This window comes from Danio rerio, chromosome 20 (assembly GCF_052040795.2).
Source record: "Danio rerio strain M-AB ecotype USA chromosome 20, GRCz13ab, whole genome shotgun sequence".
Classification (NCBI taxonomy): Eukaryota; Metazoa; Chordata; class Actinopteri; order Cypriniformes; family Danionidae; genus Danio; species Danio rerio.
Window position 1 is genome coordinate 297,632 of NC_141040.1, and position 20,973 is coordinate 318,604.

The 20,973-nt window shown below is 39.9% G+C and overlaps 1 protein-coding gene across 3 annotated transcripts in view; it reads left to right on the top strand.

Moving 5' to 3' along the window:
* The window catches only part of lama4 (laminin, alpha 4), a 48,638-nt gene that overhangs the window by 21,873 nt on the left and 5,792 nt on the right, over positions 1-20,973 (top strand). For all 3 annotated transcript variants that reach the window (NM_001444007.1, NM_001444006.1, NM_001039065.3), the window contains 22 exon segments: positions 1,150-1,266; positions 1,608-1,756; positions 1,848-1,989; positions 2,506-2,599; positions 3,754-3,870; positions 4,547-4,732; positions 5,574-5,713; positions 5,866-6,030; positions 6,874-7,019; positions 7,978-8,140; positions 8,226-8,359; positions 10,277-10,448; positions 11,911-12,042; positions 12,127-12,269; positions 12,360-12,489; positions 14,075-14,212; positions 14,385-14,518; positions 15,247-15,405; positions 17,662-17,812; positions 17,901-18,085; positions 18,615-18,804; positions 20,649-20,804. In NM_001444007.1, coding sequence (NP_001430936.1) covers positions 1,150-1,266; positions 1,608-1,756; positions 1,848-1,989; positions 2,506-2,599; positions 3,754-3,870; positions 4,547-4,732; positions 5,574-5,713; positions 5,866-6,030; positions 6,874-7,019; positions 7,978-8,140; positions 8,226-8,359; positions 10,277-10,448; positions 11,911-12,042; positions 12,127-12,269; positions 12,360-12,489; positions 14,075-14,212; positions 14,385-14,518; positions 15,247-15,405; positions 17,662-17,812; positions 17,901-18,085; positions 18,615-18,804; positions 20,649-20,804 — 3,243 coding nt within the window.

Consider the following 20,973-nt stretch of genomic DNA (forward strand, 5'->3'; position numbering starts at 1 on the left):
GTTTTCTCCCATATACTTTACCATATTCTCTCCAAATGCAAAGTTGAAATCATATCTCCAAGCCAGTGTTTACATCTAGGAGCTTCCTTTTCCCTTTAAAACAATAGCACTAGCGTCTTGTCTGTAGTTGCGCTGTATGTGAGCAGTTTGTGTTGTGTAATTGACAGCAATGGCATTTGTTCAGACAGTCGGCAGTAATTCCACCCTAAAAACCTCAGAAATTCTGCTTCAATAGTTCTGTATCTTAGAGCAAACAATAAAACTATTGGACCCATCAGCATCTACTGAATTACATGTGTAAATGCTTGAAACAGCTCGAGAATGTAGTTGTGTTGCTTTCGTAATAATTAGTTTGTGCCATTTTAATATTAAAGTTGATATTTAGCTGCTTCATGTTGGTGTTTCGTAACATCTGATTTTTATAAGGTTTGGTCATTAGCACAGTGCTCAACCCCCAACATGGAGGACCAGCACGAACACACATACACTACAGACAATTTAGCGTACCCTATTCACCTACCAGCAAACCAGCAACCTACCGTGCCACACAATACTAATACCAGTTCATTCATTCATTCATTTCATTTTCTTGTCGGCTTAGTCCCTTTATTAATCTGGGGTCGCCACAGTGGAATGAACCGCCAACTTATCCAGCAAGTTTTTATGCAGCGGATGCCCTTCCAGCCGCAACCCATCCCTGGGAAACACCCACACACTCATTCACACTGCGGCAAACCTGTCAAGTACCACATTATGTAGTTACTTCCACAAATGCCAGTTAAAACTGTACTATACCAAAAGGAAGCCCTATGTTAACAGTGTCCATTAAAGCATTGGCAACATTACTGGGTGGTAAATGCTTTACTTTGGTCTGCAATGAAATACCAGTCAAAGCATATCTTTCTTTTTCATTAGCGTTTTTCAGACTGTCCTAACTCTTCTGATTTGAAATGCAGTAATATTTGAGTATATTTTACTCTGTTTGTAGTATCCTTGATAGAAAAGGAATATTTGCAATTGGTGTCTTTCCCTAGAAACATTAAGGCACAACAAATGAGTTCAACAAATGCAGATTGCCTGAAACACAGTATTTTGTTGTCCCGTCTTTGTCGATTAATGTCGATTAATAACATTTCCCCCTTTCTCCAGGCACAGCAGCAACGTCTGAAAGACATCCAGGACGGCGTCGATCAAACAATTGTTGATGCTACGGCAGTTCTCTCTGAGGCAAATCACACTGTTCTTGAGGTGGAAGACGTGATCACGGTAATGTTATGAATACTTCTACTCTAGTTGTCCTGGAACAGAGATTAAATATAATATTTTATATAGAGATATATCATGCCTTTACAGTTACACATGTATAATTATAGCAATTTAAAAAGCCTGTAACCCATCCTATAAGTTAAAGTGTTGTAAAGCTAACACAACAGAATTTTTAAGACCTTAGCATGGTAAGATGCACCTCACTCTTGAATCCAAACCAAACTCATGGATCAAAATCTAAAGCAATATAAACATTAGACACCTCTACTTGCCAGTGACCTCTTGATACATATATATATATATATATATTTATGATCACAGTTATGTTATTGAATCTGCAGAATGTGAGAGAACAGCATGCAGAAATTGACGGAGCCCGTGTCTTACTGGAGAGAAGGACAGAGAAGATATCTCAGTCAGACAGAGAACTAGTTCTGCGAGCCGAGGATCATGCCGATCAACTGCAGAGACACGCTGAAGAGCTGCAGCAGTGAGTTTCAAACCATTCACATTTCTCCATCTGTATGTTGTTTGAAATGTTCCACAAAATGAAAAAACAACCGTCTCTTCTTCCTTTTTAGTAATCTGAAAGGAAGCGATGCGAACGGACATGTGCAGAAAGCCCTGAACGCCTTCAACGTGTACGACAATATTGTCAAGAGCGTAGACGATGCTAACATCACTAGCCTGACCGCCCTCAACATCTCCAGCAGGACTCACGGTGTAAGCATTTACTCACATTCTTCCTGTAAGTAAAGAGTTGTGGTGGGAAAACAACGTAACGGAAGGTGGATTGAGGGAAGATGACATGAGCGAAGAGCTGGGGTGGTGAATGTCACTGGGCACCTAAATTGCCAGGGCCCTATGCACTCTGTCACACTTGCTGTGCCCGTGCCCTAAGATGCTTGAGCTCCTCCACCTTGGGTAAAGACTCTCCTACAGCCTTGAGATGGCAAATCACCTTTTCCCACTCAGCAATGTGATCTCAGACATGGAGTTGCTGGATTTCATTCCTGCCACATCGCGGTCCGCAGCAAACCACCCCAGTCTACATTATACCACAGCGCTAAATGACTAGCAGATTCATTTGAGTGTGGTACTCCAGAGTACTCTAAGGATATAGTGACATGATAGAAATTGACTGTCTTGATTGAATTAATTGATTTTAAAGAGTTGACTTGTACTGTATCTCTGTGTAGAAAGTGTGGTTAATGTGCTCTCTTCCCATGTTTCTCTCAGGCGGTCGATAAGCTAAGCTCTCAGCTGGACCTCATGCGCTCTCAGAGTGCAAAAGTGTTGAATGAAGCATCGTCTCTACACTTTCAGCAGCAAGGTAAAGCAGAGAGAGCTCTTTCCATGCTTTTCTACTGTTTGTTTTTCAGCATTTCCATATTAAATATATTAACATTGAACTTTTAATGTAAAAATTGACAGACCTGCTGAAAAAATAGCTGGTTGGCTGGCTTTAGCTGGTTGAACAGAGGGGTTTTGGCCATTTCAGGCTGGTTTCCAGCTATTTCCATACTGGTCTTAGCTGGTCAGGCTGGGAGCCCAGCTAAAATCAGTTATGTCCAGCTAAGACCAGGCTGGAAATGGCTGGAAACCAGCCTGAAATGGCCAAAACCCCTTTAAAACCAGCCTGGTTGATCAGCTAAAACCAGTCAACCAGCCTAGGCTGGTTTACGCTGTTTTTTTCAGTAAGGAGATGGTGAACACAAAAGGCTCTTTGCATTAAGATTAAACAGCATTAGCTGTAAACAGTTCTAATTACATTCATGTATTCTTGAGATTATTGACAGTCAGACTAAATGATCGGTTTAAGCTTATCCTGCTGGACATACAACCCTTCTTTCCCACCCAACGGCACCATGACCGATCCCTGTGTCAGTATCACAAAGTGTACTAATAGGCCATAGAGCTCCTAATATCACTTAGCCTGGTTTCCCCTGCTTATTTTCATCTTGTCTTGACACTGAATGTACCATAATACCATCAGTTTAACAGATATGAATCTGAATGACATGTGAACTTGTTCCAAAATGAATGAAGCTTATTTAATAACTCATGCTGCGTTTCATCATGCATTTCTGAGTAGATTATAAAGACTGTATCAGACCGTTCTCTGAATTGTATTTTAAATATCACACCAATCACGCTTTTAAAAGGAACATGGTGTTGCCAAAAAAAGGTTTCAGGAAATGAAGCCCAGAACTAAACCTGTATTAAAAACCAAATACTTAAAATAAGTAATAACACCACTGTTCTGCTACATCTGCCTGATAACAAACTGGACATGCAAACAGTTTTGATTAGCATTATTGTTTGTTATTTTCCTGTTGAATTCTGTGAAGACGGTGGTAATGTGTGAGCACTATAAAATAAAACATAGTTTATTTGACTTGAGTAAGTTGGAAACACTGGCTGTGTGCTTGGAGTCCTTTTAGATGATGCAGAATGTGTGTGATTCTTGTTTGTTTCTTTGTTCAGACAGTGAATCTATCGTACTCGACAATAAGAAATACATTGAAGAGACCAATGAAATGATGGACGGCTCCTCTAAAAAAATAGCTAAGATTATCACGGAGATCAATGCAATTCACACAGGTAAGAATACATTGTCCTGTGCTTTACGTTTAACTGCTACAAGGGTGTGAAAAAGTGTTTGTCCCCTTACTGATTCGAGGTTGTATAAGTCTACTAACATTGCATTTACAGTTCAAGTCAGAATTATTCACCCCCCTTCGGTTTTATTTTTTTACATTTGTAAATATTTCCCAAATGATGTTGAACTGATTGAGGAAATGTTCACAGTGTGTCTGATAATATTTGTTCTTCTGGAGAAAGTCTGATTTGTTTTATTTCGGCTAGAATAAAAGCAGTTTTAAATTTTTTAAACACCATTTTAAGGTCAATATTATTAGCTCCTTTCAGCTATATTTATATTCGATAGTCTCCAGAACAAACCACTGTTATACAATGACTTGCCTAATTACCCTAACTTTACCCTGATTACCCTAGTGAAGCCTTTACATGTCACTGTAAGCTGAATACTAGTGTCTTGAAGAATATCTAGTCTAATATTATTTACTGTCATCATGGAGAAGAGTTAAGTTATTAGAGATGAGTTATTAACACTGTTATGATCAGAGATGTGTTGGAGAAATCTGCTCTCCGTTAAACAGAAACTGGGGGAAAATAAACAGAGGGGTGAATAATTCTGACTTCACCTGTCTACGTGTATATGCACATTTTGTAGTGATTTTGCATGTCTCTGTTGAAGATCGTACCCCGAAGCGTCTGCAGTTCACTCAGGAAGTGGCTGAGGGCACTCTGAACCGCTCCGCTGAGGTGTTGGAGAAAGTGACTCCCATTCTGAAGAGAGTGGAGCAGTGGGACGGCAACATGAAGAGTGAAGCCTATTCTGCTGCAGCGTTCGACCGCACTGTTCTGTCTGCTGGCGAGGCGGGTACGGCGGATCGTCTAATTCCACACAGCTGAAAATAACACGTGCACTGGCTTCTACTCATGCTGTTAGCTAGTTTCATAAAATGATTCAGAAACACCCAGCAACTGCTGCCTTCTTGCTTTGACTACAGCAGTCCTAGTTTTTAGACATTTTTAATTGTTGAATATTTATTAGAAATTATAACACAAATAAGAAAAACAGGTAACACTTTAGTTTAGATCACAATTGAGCATTAAGTAACACTGCTAGCTTAATAAACTACTAATTAGCTGCTTATTAATAGCAATACTACTACTAATACTACTGTATATTGTTTTTTTAAAGTCGTTTGATTTAAAAAAAGATCATAAATCTGTTCAAAACTTTTAAAAACCTACTATGAACATCATCATATTGTGTAAAATCAAACTAGTAATGAGGTTGACGTAACCCAGGCTCATTGGAAATATGTGTCCAGGGCTACAGTATTACCAGACCTTTACCTAACCCTGCTAGCTTAATAAACTACTTATTAATAGTACGATTGAAGTTGGGTTTAGGTTTTGTGTAGGACTAGGGATACAGAATTAGCCCCTCTTACCGTTAGTTTGCTATGAGGGAATGATTTAGGGAGAGAAACCCTTCCTGCCTGCCTTCTACTTAATATTCAGTTTAGTTTGCAAGTACATCAACATACTGAAATTAAAGTCTTAGTGACTTCCGGTTCACACAGACCTAAATCTGGTCACAGTTCGTAGAAGGCAACTGCTAACGTACACATCGAGTCAGACAGCAGCTCTCTGGAATAGAGATCTCATGCTGTCTACCATAACTAATGATGTCTGTCCTTGTGTTTGCTTAGTGAAGGACCTGTCAGCCATTGTGCCAGAGCTGCTCAGCAAGCTGCGTGTGGTTGAGGAGAAAAAACCTGTGAATAACGTCACCACGAACATCATGAAAATCAGAGAGCTCATCGCACAGGCCCGCAGCGTTGCAAAGAAGGTAAATCAGCTTGTAGAGCGCAACACATGCAGAGTCTCCATCGGGACTTTCCATTCCTCTAAAACATACAGACACTGAACATCGATGAGGATCGCATTACGTCCAGGATTACTTTGCATCTTAGTAAGTTGACTTTTCTTCTATAATTGCAGGTGCAAGTGTCCATGAAGTTTGATGGCCAGTCTGCTGTAGAAGTTCATCCCCACACCAACCTGGACGAGCTGAAGACGGTGACGTCCATTAGTTTCTACATCCGAGTAGACCCAGATAAAGACCCCATAGAGGATCGCTTCTTGCTTTACCTCGGAGACAAACAAGTGAGCACCGGCGAGGGGGAAGTGGGCCTGAGCATGTGTTATGAACACCATAGCTGTGTGTTGGCGGAGACATGAAATGGTTTGATTAGCACAGCAGAACTGAACAGGAGTTAGTCATTCCTGAGTGTAAGATGTAAGTTACCTAATGTCTTGATTATTGATCTGTTGTATGAGAATGATATGGTTAATGCAGGTGCTCGTGCTTCCACAATCTAGATCTCCTATAATCCTAGAACCATCCCTGCCCCCTCAAAACACCTGTACTTCACTTGATGCCTTTAGGTTGGGGCTGTCAGGGCATGTCTTGCTTCTGCCCTTAATCAGGTCTTAATTTTGCTTTGTCCAGGTAAAGCTACTCAATTTGGGCTGATTTCCATCCAATGACCAACAATACATCTTAATAAAATCTTATCTTTTATATTTAGGTTTTTAATTAGACACAGTTCACAGTATCTGTTAGACATTTTACAGCAAATTCCCCAAATTATGTTCCCTAATCAGGGGAAAATAAACTAAAAACATTTACACCATTCCTCATGATAAAACTGGGCCATTAGAAAAATTATTGTATACTCTGTTATAAGTCTAAAATGTCATTCTTTATGGTCTTAAAAGGGTCTTAAAAAGTCTTAAATTTGCCTTGATGATACCTGTAGAAACCCTGAATACTTTTATCAAGGAGAAAGTCCTAATGCGCCAATATAAACCAACTTTACACTAATTGTTCTGATCCGTGTTAAAATCTCATGACTCTAATAAAAGGGTTTAAGGGTTACTTTTGTTGTTGTTTTCAGATTCATATGCAATAGATTGTCCTGTATAACATTGTTTGTACTTTTGCAGGGAAAGAGGGACTACATGGGACTCGCCATAAAGAACGATAATCTGGTGTACGTCTACAAACTGGGTGAAGAGGAAGTGGAGATTCCACTCAGCTCCAAGCCAGTCAGCTCCTGGCCTCCTGTCTTCAACCTTGTTAAAGTGGAGAGGTACAACAACTGATTCCATCATCTGATTATGCATCATGAATTTCTTACCGTGTGTTCACGCCAGAAAAAACCTGCACACTCTGGCAACCCAATATATGTTTTATAATGAAATAAACCAATTAAAAGGCAGGGTGGCACAGTGGCTGAGTGGTTAAAACTGTGGCCTCACAGCGAGAAGGTCAGTGGTTCAAGTCCAAGTTTAAGTAGGTATCCAAGTATTTAAGTCTAATTATATATTATATTTATTATATATAATATAATATAATAAGTATAATTTTAAGAGCAAGATGCTAACTGTAACATACGGATGCTAACAACTAGGATCCAATTGCAGAGTCTTTATTAATAAGGGTAGTCAGACAGGTAAGGGTCAATCACAGGAGCAAACAGTAGAACAGTCGAAGAGTAGTCTGCGAAAAGGTCAGTTGGTGTTTCTGTGTGGAGTTTGCATGTTCTCCCCTTGTTGGTGTTGGTTTCAGTCCAAACACATGCGGTGAAGGGATATTGGGTACGCTAAATTGACCATAGTGTTTGTGTGTGAGTGAGAGTGTGTGGATGTTTCCCAGTAATGGGTTGCAGCTGGAAGGGCAAAACATATGCTGGATAAGTTGGCGGTTCATTCCACTGTGCGACCCCAGATTATTAAAGAGACTAAGCTGAAAAGAAATTGAATTATTCACAAAAATAAAGCATAAAAGCCAAAGCTAGCTTATATGTATTCTGTATATCAGCAGTTTGATTTTCATTCAGTGCTGTTTTTAACTAAAATTGCCACTATCATGAAAATACACTCATTTTGTAATCAAACAGCTACTGTGAAAGCTGTAGGAACAGGATCCTTTAAAAGTCATACCCGTTTGTAAATAAACTTTTCAGTCTGAGTTGATTTTTCCTCTGTATTTCAGCTGATTAAAGGACCTTGTGTAGGATTTACTCTTTTCCTTCATCTTTTCGGTAGGCTGGGACGCCATGGCAAAGTGTTCCTGACGGTTCCCAGTCAAGACACCACAGCCGAGCAGAAGTTCATCCAGAAAGGAGAGCCAGACGGGACAGACTCGCTGTTTGACCTGGACCCTAAAGACATGGTGTTCATAGTTGGAGGAGTGCCTCCTGGTGTCACGGTGTGTGAGCATCTCCTCTCTGTTCATTTGTCAGATGAGTAAATGGAGAATCTGCTTTGGTCTGTAACAGAAATGTCCTTTTCAGGTTCCTCCGATTTTGAGCCTGGCTCCTTTCGTTGGCTGCATTGAGTTAGAGACCCTGAATAATGATGTCATCAGTTTGTACAACTTTAAGCAACTTCACAAAATGGATGTTAAGGCATCGGTGCCTTGTCCCAGGTAAAGAAGCCTGTCCAGACACCCCTTAACACTGAGAGTCAACACAAGCTAGGTTTCCATTCACCTATTGTATGCATATACTGGAAAGTCACATAAAAACTGCTTAATGGAAAAGCCCCTGGCCATACATTTGGAAAAATCGCTTAATAACGTGATTACATTTCAGCATGCGCATCAGGTGATCAAGTCAGGTGATTTTTTTATTTATTTTTATTTTTTTAACAAATCATAATATCAAAAACGAGTTTAAAGGGACTGCATGAATGGATAAACCAGTGGAGTGAGCACATTGTAAAACACCTCTAATGTTGTTTTGGTCATTTTAAAATCCCTCAGCCAAAGTCTGTCATCACAGCGGTTCAGTATTATTGTTGTTATTATTATTATTATTATTATTATATTATTATTATTACCATTTCTGTGTGGAGTTTGCATGGTCTCCTGTGTTGGCGTGGGTGTGCTCCGGTTTCCCCCACAGTCCAAACACATGCAGTACAGGTGAATCGAGTAAGCTAAAATTGTCCGTATGAGTGTGAAGGAGAGTTTATAAGTGTTTCCCAGTGATGGGTTGCAGCTGGAGTGGCATTCATTGCATAAAACATATTCTGGAATCATTGGTGGTTCATTCCGCTGTGGCGACCCCAGATTAATAAAGGGACTAAGCCCAAAAGCAGATCTACACTGTACAAACTATTATTTTATTTTAAGTAAAAATGTGCATAATTATAAAAATGACGTCAGCTTAACAGTGCTTTATTGACTTTATTTCTAAGTAAAGTCAGTTTGTTGCTTTTAAGGCAGGTGGTTTACTCGCTTTAAGTAACTGATATCTTTTCACACTGCAAAAGCAACACTGTAAAGCATTATTGCTGCTCTAATTTGTAAAATAATAATAAATAAAAACTTTTCCATACTCAAAACATATTTATATTTTTGCTGCTTGTTTAAACCACTTACTTAAAATGAGCTGAAACAACACAATTATTGAGAAATTGTTGGGACAGCATTTTTATGTTTAAGCCACTTATAATTCTTGAATCTGTAAAGTTTACCTAATCAGTTTGTGTTGGGAATATGTTGAGGAATTGTGTGGAACCAGCATTATTTAAGGTGCAATTCTTAAGATTTCCTTGGGACAACTTAATTGTTTCATGTTCATGTTATGTTACTTTAATATGTTACGTTAACTTAATCGATTTGTGTGGAGACAACATGAGTGGATTGTGTGGAAACCGGCAGTTTTGTATTTGCAGTGTCGTCATCTCAACTTCAAACTGACTAAACATATGGGCCCTATCATAAACATATGGGCCCTATCATAAACATATGGGCCCTATCATAAACATATGGGCCCTATCATAAAAATATGGGCCCTATCATAAACATATGGGCCCTATCATAAACATATGGGCCCTATCATAAACATATGGGCCCTATCATAAACATATGGGCCCTGACAAACCCCCGGCGCAATAAGGGGCAAGACGTGTTTAGTGCGATTTTTTTTTTTTTTTTTTTTTTTTTTTTTTTTTTTTTTTTTTTTTTTTTTTTTTTTTTTCAGAGCAGCGCAACAGTTATTTTGAAGTTTCAGGCACATTGTTTACATCCTCAACAGCGCTCAAATGTTATTAGGAAATGTACGTTTTTGAACAGTTTTGGACAGTATCGATTAGTACCAAATTCCAGTGTTGTGACAATCAAAGTGTCCTCAAACTACCAAAATGTGTGTCTAACAAACTGTTTCAATGTGATCCTGAAGTGTGAGTACTTGGTTATGATCAACTCTATTTCATGGTTTTGTCTGTGCTTGTAAAGATCTGTATTTGTATGATCAGTCCTGCTTTATGATGTGTTGTGTGGCTTTTTATTTCCACATGCTGTGTGTGTTTAAGAATGACAATCTCTCTGTGTTTTCAGGCACAAGCTGGCTTTCTCTCAGAGTCGTGTCACCAGTTATTTGTTTGACGGCACCGGCTACGCTTTAGTCAACAACATTGAGAGGCGAGGAAAGATTGGCGTCGTCACTCGATTTGATATTGAAGTTCGAACTGTTGCTAACAACGGCATCCTCTTCCTCATGGTGAATGAGGTAAATGTAGATTCATTCCAAAGGTTTTCCTTTGTTTATATTCTTGCATTCTAGCACAAAACAAACATGTAATTCTGAAGATAATTCCTAAAACATCTAGTAAAAAACTTAAAACATCATACATTTGAATCTCATAGTAAAGTGTGTCAGTGTCTCAGTGGTCAGCACTGTGGCCTCAGCAGGAAGGTCACTGGTTCATGAAACTGTAAATGAAAGACTGCAACTTAAAACAACACATACACAGAAACCCCTGGATATCATTTAAGATTGCTTAAAAAGGGCTTTATACTTATGTCATGTGCATACTGTAAATATATGAGCAATAGACCATGAGTAGCAGTGCGATATGGCATGTATATTGACACTGGTTGGAGGCGTGTGTTGGCTGACTAACTTAGCGATGATATACAGAACTGCCATATTGCACTGCTGCTCGCGTGATATTGTGTTTATACAACAGTTCTTTGGCATAATCATGTATATAAAAAAGAAAATCAAACACGGAGAGTCTCAGAAACTCTTTAGTACGGGGAACTACTTTCCTCTGCCATTCATTCACATCTGCAGCTGAGGTCAAACAGCAGACTAGTGTTTGAGTGATTCTCTAGCGTAATGTCTACAGTGATGACAAAACAGGGTATTTAGGATCGAACAACATGAAATGCCATCAGTCTACAGAGATCTCCCAGTATTTATCTGCTGCAATCAGGAGATCACAATAATTAACCCTAAAAAAGTCAAAGCGAACACTAGCAGATTACTATAGTATATACTCTGCCACCATTTTGTAGATGGACAACGTCAACTATTTTTGCTCCGCTACAACACAACTACATTCTTGCCTAAAAAAGCCTCAAAAGTACATGGTGCTGTCCAACAGCTGCAATATTTGTCAAACTGAAGAATGTTGATCTGCTGTCACGCAATGTGGGCGGAGTAATACAGAAGGGTGAAGAGGCTGTACGAGTGCTGATCTAGCAGAGTATTCGAGAACCAGACAGAACTGTTGTGTGTATATATATATATATATATGGGCGACGCAGTGGTGCAGTGGGTAGCACGTTCGCCTCACAGCCAGAAGGTCGCTGGGTCGCTGGTTCGATCCTCGGCTCAGTTGGGGTTTCTGTGTGTAGTTTGCATGTTCTCCCTGCATTCGTGTGGGTTTCCTCCGGGTGCTCCGGTTTCCCCCACAGTCCAAACACATGCGGTACAGGTGAATTGGGTAGGCTAAATTGTCACTAGTATGTGTGGATGTTTCCCAGAGATGGGTTGCGGCTGTAAGGGCATCCGCTGCCTAAAAACTTGCTGGATAAGTTGGTGGTTCATTCCGCTGTGGTGACCCCAGATTAATAAAGGGACTAAGCTGACAAGAAAATGAATGAATATATATATACATACACGCATTTTCCTAAATGAATGTGCAAAATAAATAAATGTATGCATTTGTGTTGGACTTTTGCAGACCAATTTCTTTGTGCTGGAGCTGAAAAATGGCTTTCTCCGTCTGATGTACGACTTTGGTTTTGCTAACGGTCCTGTCATCATAGAGACTAACTTAGCCAAACTGCAGATCAATGACGCTCGCTATCACGAGGTAATGTTTTCCAGCAGTACATCACGTTATATCTTTAAACACAGCGTGGACACTCTTTGTAACACCCTGTCATTTTCCCCTCAGGTGTCTGTGATCTATCATCATTCAAAGAAGATCATTTTGTTGGTGGACAGAAGCCATGTCAAGTCCTTTGAAAGTGAAAAGAAACCCCTACCCTTTTCTGATATCTATATAGGAGGAGCTCCTTCGAGAATTCTGCAGTCTAGGTAAGATCATATGCTCCAAATAAAGCGCAGAGAAATCCACTACCGTTAGTGATTTCATACTTTTAACCAAGATAATTGGATGTCCAACAGGCCAGAGCTGACATCCTTGATTGGATTGAAGGGTTGTGTAAAAGGCTTCCAGTTCCAGAAAAAGGATTTCAACCTCTTGGAGGAGCAAGGAACTATTGGTATCAGCAGCGGCTGTCCTGAGGAATCGTTTGTAAGCAGCACACCTTCATGATGGCAGTGCTGATTATTTGATTACCCAGCAATTGTATGTAATTCTGTATTTAATTACTCACCTCTAGTTCATTCCAAACCTGTAAGACCATATTCTGATTAGAACATTTTGGATGCAGTTTGAGATATCGGTGACCCTCCATAGACAACAAAGATGCTGAAACAATCAAAGCCCTGAAATGTACCAAGAATGTCTTTAGCATCAGTTCAGAACATGACTTTTGGATGAACGAATTCTTTAACTCTTTTCCTGCCGTTGACAGGTTTTTTTTTTTTCACGCCAGTCCAAGTTTTTAGGTTTATTATGTTAAGGGAAGCCCTAGCACATGTCCTGAATGAGTGACAGGACTTCTCCTGGGAGTGAAGACGATCAGAGAAAGCGTAGATCAGATTGCAAATTACTTCTACAACTTCCCGTCTGCGTGCTCTCTTCTTCATCAGGTCTCACCACATTGAAATGATCAGCTCCCAGTTAATGTGGATGAAGTTGTATGCTCTGGATTTGGTGGTTTACAGGGACAGGTTTTTGTATAATGACACAGTTGTACTTTATCATGGTGGTTTATGAGGACATGCCTAATGTCCTTGTAATTCAAAATGCTTCAAACGATGCTTAACAGTAGACGTCTGCGGGGGACTGCTTTTATAGTCGCACTCCCCCGAGGTTTTTACTTCTGTTTGTTCAGCCGCTGCCTGCTTAGGATACTTTTCTACTCGACTAGGAATTTAGGAATTTTCACTTGGTCCCATCTAAAAAATCACCGTCTCTTGCCTTTGATTGTAATTAATTAATTTTTATCTGTTTTATATATTTTGCTTAATTTTTATATATAGGTATAGATTTTGTATGCTGGTCTTTTTGTAAAGCACTTTGGTCAACATCTGTTGTTTTCAAATGTGCTCTATGAATAAAGCAAACAAACAAACAAACAAACAAGACAAACAAAACAAAAAACAGATAAAAAAAGTCGACAATCTTTGCACAACCTAATGTCAGGTTTGTTTGCCCCTATGTGAGGAGACATGAGTGCCCATCAGCACATGACAGTTGGAAGTAACATTAGCCAAATGCACACATTCACATGTTATTTAAAATGAAACTATTCAGGTGCGCAGCAAAAACATGAACAGTGTCCAGTCAAGCCCTGATAGAAATCTGTGTTTACAATTCTAAAATGCATGGTGATGCACCACGCAGCTCATCCTGTGTGCGACCCCCTTTAATGCTAAAAGGTAAAACTTTAAGGTGTTTTCACATCGCACAAAGGGTCATTTTTTTTCCATTTGCATCTGTTGCATGAAAAAGACTCTCATACATCAGACTGCCTTATGTGGGTTTCCTAACAGTAAACTGACCATTTTCTAATGCAAGCTGGATGTCCTGTACACTGTGCATCTTCAGTTTGCTCTGCCATGGTAAAGCCTCATCTGAGGAGCGTCATGCAGATGATGCACGCAAAGACTGTGCCAATTAAATGCACATGCAGAAAGCCTTACCAAAGTCTGTGTAACCGTGGTGAGCGCTGGCTTCTTGACCAAATCCTGTCATGGTCTTGTATCTACAGATGTCCCATAAGGCGTATTTCACTGGCAATGGTTACCTGAGCTCTTCAGATAAAATCTCTCCATTCCAATCATTTGAAGGAGGACTGAGCTTCAAAACACTACAACCCAGCGGGCTCCTGTTCTACCACAGAGATGGGGTACAGTCTGCTTTATTTCCTCTAAAGTTCTGTCACTAGTTTGTAATGGGAAGCTGATTGCAATGCCCCAATGCTTGATAAATGAAGGAGAAAGTTTTGTGGATGTTTGAAATAAAGGGTATGCTTTTTTTCTGAAGACATTAGACCAATCCAGTCTTTGTCTTTGTTTCAGTCGGATGAGTTTTCTCTTTCTCTGGAGAACGGTGCTGTGGTACTCCAGGCCAAAGGAACTAGAGTGAAATCCCAGAAGAAGCATTACAATGATGGCCGCTCTCATTTCTTAGTCGCCTCTGTCACCAATCAGAAGTAAGTTGCCAACTCTGAGTTCTGACATATCCTTATAGCCTACAGCATTTTCCACAATGTCATATTAAAATAAGTCCATTCCTAGTGCACTTTACACTGACTCCTGTGACATATACCATTTAAAAATTAATGTATTATGCGATGTTCATCAGAATGCCCCAAAAGAGCCTGAATTTACACTCCAAATGCAATACTGATAACGTGAAACGCAGACTAGTGACAGCTTTATTTAAATGTATGTAATATCCTTGGTATATAACAAATATAATTTAGCTTTGACATTATAGGTTATGTGGGCGGCACGGTGGTTCAGTGGTTAGCACTGTCGCCTTACAGCAAGAAGATCACTGGCTCGAGTCTTAGCTGGGCCAATTGCCATTTCTGTGTAGTTTGTATGTTTCTGTACTGGTATATGTGGTTTGCAGGGACACTAAGTTGTATAATGACGATGGTATGACTTAGTTATACTCTTAGTTATACTCTTAATAGTGGTTTACAGGGTCACACCTCGTGTACCTCTAATACAAAATGCTTAAAGTCACACCTATGAGGTCTATTGACATTTAAATTTTGCAGTGTGACCTTGGTTGGGTTTAAGAGTATGGCAATACAGTACAGTATAAAGTTCACTACACCTGTGGAGCGTCCCTGTAATCCATGTATTCACGTTTGTGTGTTTGTGTGTGCAAGCTTGTTACATCAGCTGTTTATCCATGATCTCTTGGCAGATATGAAATTGTCATTGATGACAAAGACAAGCAGGATAAGAAGAAGCCGTCTTCCACGTCTCAGTCAGACAACACTCCAAAGGCCTTCTACTATGGAGGCTCTACATCCAGTTCCATACTCAATTTCACTGGGTGCATCAGTTATGCCTACATCAGCAGGTAATGTATAAAACCCTCACCTACCAAACAAAGCCCTTTTCAAAATGCTTTTCTCAGGAAATCTCTTCTCTGCGAAGTCGATGTTTAGTAAATTCTCTGCACATGCTGTTATTGTTTTGATTCCTTGATAAACATATTCCTAAACCTTCCTAACTTGCACATTTTGCATGCTTCCTTTTTCCTCTCATGTGCTCATTTCAGGTCTTATATCATGTATAATACAAATATAGATAGAAGGAAACACATTTCTATTATTTTGAAAATCATCTTTAATATTGGGAACTTCTCTTGAGGCCGTCTAACTCAGCTCTGGACAGAGTTATGATTGAACAAAACTACATTCGATGTTTGCATGGCCTCTATTTTTCTCACATTTAATTCCACAATACTGTATTAAAGGTGTAGTTTATCCAAAATATACTTACCAACGGGCCATCCAAGATGGCGGCGCTGTTCTTAATTCAGTTGAACTGAATCTGTGGTTCGTATAAATGCAGTCAATAGTTTAGAAATAAACACATGCAAACGAGTCCAGATGAACAGCCATGACTACTGAAGACACAGTGAAGCAAAACAATCCATGTAAGAAACTGAAGAGTCACAATATTATCAGTTATAATCCACAGCCTGGTCAAACGTTGCGTATGTGAATGTAGTCCGGACCTTTCTGATGCTGAAAGCGTGCGGGTGTGATTGAACGGGAGGCCAGGCAGGTGGCACAGTTTGTTGATAGACATCGGTGCAACACAGGCTCATTCTGAAAGCGTAGTCCCGTGGACGTTTCTGGAGACCGTGAATTATGTAGCCGGAGGTACACATGGCTGGATTTACTTTTTTTTTAAACGAACGCTACAGGGCGGTGTTCCTTTTCGCGCTTACCTCCGTGTGAAGGGCTTTCCCGCCACAACCAGTTTGTCCAGGTAGCTTGTAGTGTACGTGGGCTGATTTGAGACGCAGAGAGAAGATGAGGACGACGACTGGGGTCAAGTCCGGGGAAAAGCGGTTCCAGAAATCAGGTAAGACATAAACAGAATCCAAAAATTAAAGTGAATAACAGGCTGAGAGTGTGGTAAAATCTGAAAACGTGGTAAAAATCAGACGAGGGCTTTTCTTTTTCTGGACGGCTTATGAAACTGTTTGTTGGTGTTTAGGGAAGTAAGCGGGTGGGCGGGTCAATCTGTAAAATTGGTTGGGTTTAGGGAAGGAGGAGGGGGTGGGTCAATCGATTGGATTGGTCAGCTGGCAAGTCAGACAAACGGTCAGTCGACAGCGGCCTCTGGTGGGTTTACGCGAGAACAGCAGGCGCGAACGACACTTGTGAGAGAAATTCGTAATACGAAGCGGCCTCTTGCAGATTTGCGAAAACAAAGACTGCAAAAACACGCACCTCCCGGGACATATTTCACGGCCTCCAGAAACATCCACGGGACAACGTTTTCAGAATGAGCCTGGGTGGCGTATGTGATTTTATTCATCATCAAAGCGACTGGACTACATTCACACATGTGTGGAGAACTGTTAGACCAGGCTGTGGATTATAGCCAGCACCACACAAAATCTGTACGTGCAGAAATCTGGAGGTTTCCGGCTCATCGTTGAGTATTTATTTGCTTGTGTAAATGTGTGTAAACTTATATTTATTCAGTTTTTAAATTAATTTCAGTAATATTATTGACTGATATGAAAATATTCATATGATTTATGTGCAATACAGTTTGTACAGTAATATTTTCTGTCTTTTAGTAGAGATAAATTATATGAGAGACTTGCTTTGTTTACCAAAGAACTGGATCTAGATGGATTTGCATTGTAAACATTAAATAAAAGTTAAAAGCTGTTTATTTTTGTACATTTTTAGCTACGATACTCCTAAAATAATTCTGTCTATATTTTTTAGAAATAGCTAAATATGTCCACAGATTCTGTCTGGCCATAATTACAGCCAGCAGCATTGTATATAATGTTCAGTTTCTTCCAATGAGGAATCATTTCACATCACGAGACCTCAGTGTGATTGATTTGGACTCATTTGCATATGTTTATTTTTAATCTCAAACACCATAAATCAGCATTGACTGCCATTATATGAATCTCAAACAGCTCAAAATCTGCTCTAATGGTCAACTCAGTGTCCCCTGGTCATCTAATAATGTCCCCTGGTCATCTTGAACGACCGGTGTGGGGTAAATTAGCAGGAGGTTTAAAGAACAGCTTAAAACTGTGGTCATGTGTGGTTGTGGTGTGTCTGTGATGCAGGCAGGACAGAGATATAGAGCCAGAAGATTTCCAGCGCTACAGTGAGAATGTGCAGGCTTCGCTACAGGACTGCCCGATTGAAAGACCCCCGTCTGCTCTGCTCAAAGACAGCAGAGACTCCTCTAGAAGAAGTGCAGGGCACTCCCGCAAGGTGAAACACACTGGCACACACAGCTGCATGAAGACACTGTCTCTCTACACTGTTATACATCTGAACATAGTGTTGTCTCCACTATCAGGTGGGCAGGGATGAGTCCGGCCTGCCACATGGCCTGAAGAGCAATCCTCTGAACATTCCAGAGAAAGAGGAGGCGTCCTGTTACCTGTCGTCCCGCCCACGAGCAACCCCCCATGCAAATCACTATGGTGGATCTGCCCACAGCAGACATGAGTACACGGGCATCGCCAGTGCCATCAAACACGAGTGAGTATTGATGATGAATATATCCAGCAAATCTGTTTCTGAACAGCTCAATTGCCTCTCTCACATGTTTTGCAACACTTGGTCTACACACAATACCTCAAAACAAAAGAGTGATGAGGCCAGTTCTGATATGGGGATGGACGGAGGCCAGTGGGCAGATTCGGCCAGGATGCCCTACTCCTCTTTTTCGAAGACATCCTAGGATTTTTAACACACAGAGAGTTTAACATCTCATCCGAAATACAGCGCTCACTGAGCAGTAGTGTCCCCATCATATACTGGGGCATTAGGACCCACACAGACAGCAGGTTGAGCACCTCTGCATGTGGTCTCCCATCCAGCTACTGACTGAGCGCAGTCAGCTTCAGTGGGCGACCATGTGAGATTTGCAGAGAGCTAGCGGCCGACTGAAACAGTTTAAAGCAATGCAGAGAGCTGTGGTCGAGCAATAATCCCCTGCAAATTATACAAATATTAATTGATAATAGCGATGGTGAGAAATAACGGTGCTCTTCCCCCACTCTTCTAGATCTCACTTCTCTCTGTCTCTGAAAACCCGTTCAGCGTTTGGTCTGATCTTCTACCTCGCCGACACGTCTGGGGAGAACTTAATGGCTCTGTTCCTTACTCATGCAAGACTGGTATTCACGTTCAGCTCGGGCCAAAGCCAAGTCAGAATCCGATCCAAGGAGAAGTACAATGATGGACAGTGGCATGATGTAAGGATGGTGTATTCAGATTCACACGTTCAAGATATTCAGAGATGACAAACAACACAATTTCTGCTGCATTAAGCAACATTCACACTAAAGGCTGGCTCATATCGGTATGGTGGGTCTGGCCAGTGGCGCAAAAAGGGTGTATGCAGTATATGCGGCGCATAGGGGCGCTACACATGGGGGGGTGCCATTGCGCCAAAACTATTTTTGAAATTATCCTTATTAAAAGTTTTAAATAATAAAAATAAATAAATATGCTTTGTTAAAAATGTTTATTTTGCATATTATACGTGTATAATATTGCATTTTAATAAATAAAAAATGATACAATTAGTTGCATACGTTGGCACACATTTCTAATTTAAAATCATTTAACACAATAACATGCAGTCACACAGCCAAGTGTAAACTATTGATGTAGATGTAACTGTTTAGATTTTTAAAAAAATTATCAAAATAAACTGTCAAATCATACATACTTACAATTGAGGTCAAAAGTTATAAGATTAATCTGACATTTTTTTCTTTATTTATTATTATTATTTATAATTAAATAATGAATTAATTAATTATTTTGCCAAAATAAGAGGGATCACACAAAATATATGTTTATGTAAGTACAGACCTATTTCACATAAACAGGTATTTCAGATTAAATATTTGGATTAAAAATTCCCCTATATAATTTGAATATACTTGATTATAATGATTCCTAAACTTGTTAAAACTGACACATGAACAAATAGTCAGAATATTCACATTTTTTTGGAACTAAAATGTTTATTAATCCTTTTGTCGAGATCCATTTTAAACCATAAACAAGTTTTTATAAATTTATTATGTATCATATTGATACATCAGGCCTTGTGGTATCTTTTTTTGCCCAAAACAATTTTAATTTTAGTCACATACAAAAAAAAAGTTTGCCCATAACATTTTATTAAAATAGAACATTTTGGGCAGTTTGTCTCTGTTTATTTCTTACACTAAACATTTTACAGTCTTTATTTAACTTTGTGAGGGGTGTAATAGCAGTTTCAATCAATTGTTTATGCAAAGACAGACCTTATACCTCGCATATGAGAAGTAATTGCATTTTTATGTTCTTTTGCCCTTTAGGACTCCCATATCGATCATTTTGTTTTCACAAATGTACAAAAAGTACAGAAGCAAGGCATGTCAATGTGCTATAATCATTTAGTTAGGAAAATGAAATTGAGAAGAAATTTGGGTTGGGATGAGATGTAATTCTTTGTGACTTAACATGCTTTGTGTAATTATACTTTTACTACTTCATACTATTTCAGTTGTGTTCAGAACTGCGAAATGTATTTGTTTGAAGCATGTTAATGAGAAAAAAATATCTTTAATATATTGATGAAAATATTTTGGCACTATCACTTGCCTGTTATAAAATATAATTGGATTGGTGATGGGGGGGCGCAAAACTTGAACCCGCATACCCCTCAGTAAATGTGTGGTTGCGCCCCTGGGTCTGGCGGTGCCTTTGGTACCCTTCGATGTAACCTGAAGTGATCTCTGATGCACACCTTTCAGAATATGTAACTACACGTCACACAAAAGCTGCTTAGTTCCTAACACGATCAGCTTCAGCTGTGTTTACGGGTTTGTTTACATCATAGGCCTCAAACTGGACTCCTGGAAGGCCGCAGCTCTGCTGTTTTGCTCCAATCATCAAACACCGCTGATCAACTAATCAAGGTGCTACTAGAGACTGTTGATCAGGTGTGAGTTGGAGGTGGTTGGAGCTAAACTCTGCAGAGCTGCGGTCTTTTACAGTCTTTTCTGTGTGACATGTTCTACTTTGCTCTCCCTCTCTGTAGATTATCTTTATCAGAGCTGGAAATATGGGCAGAATGCTAATCGATGGTCTTACGGTATTAGAGGACAGAGCTCCAGGCAGAAACACCTCGCTGCTTGTCCAAGACCCTCTCTATGTTGGCGGAGTCCCACCTCATCAGGCCATGAAAAACATTCAGGTATTGTGCTCTCAGGTTATTCATTCATTCAGCTTTCTTCAGTCCCGTACTTATCAGAGGTTGCCACAGTGGAATGAACCACCAACTATTTTATGTGTTTTACATGGCGGGTGCCCATCCAGCAGCAACCCAGTACTGGAAACATTAGTATTGTATTCTATGTCTCTCC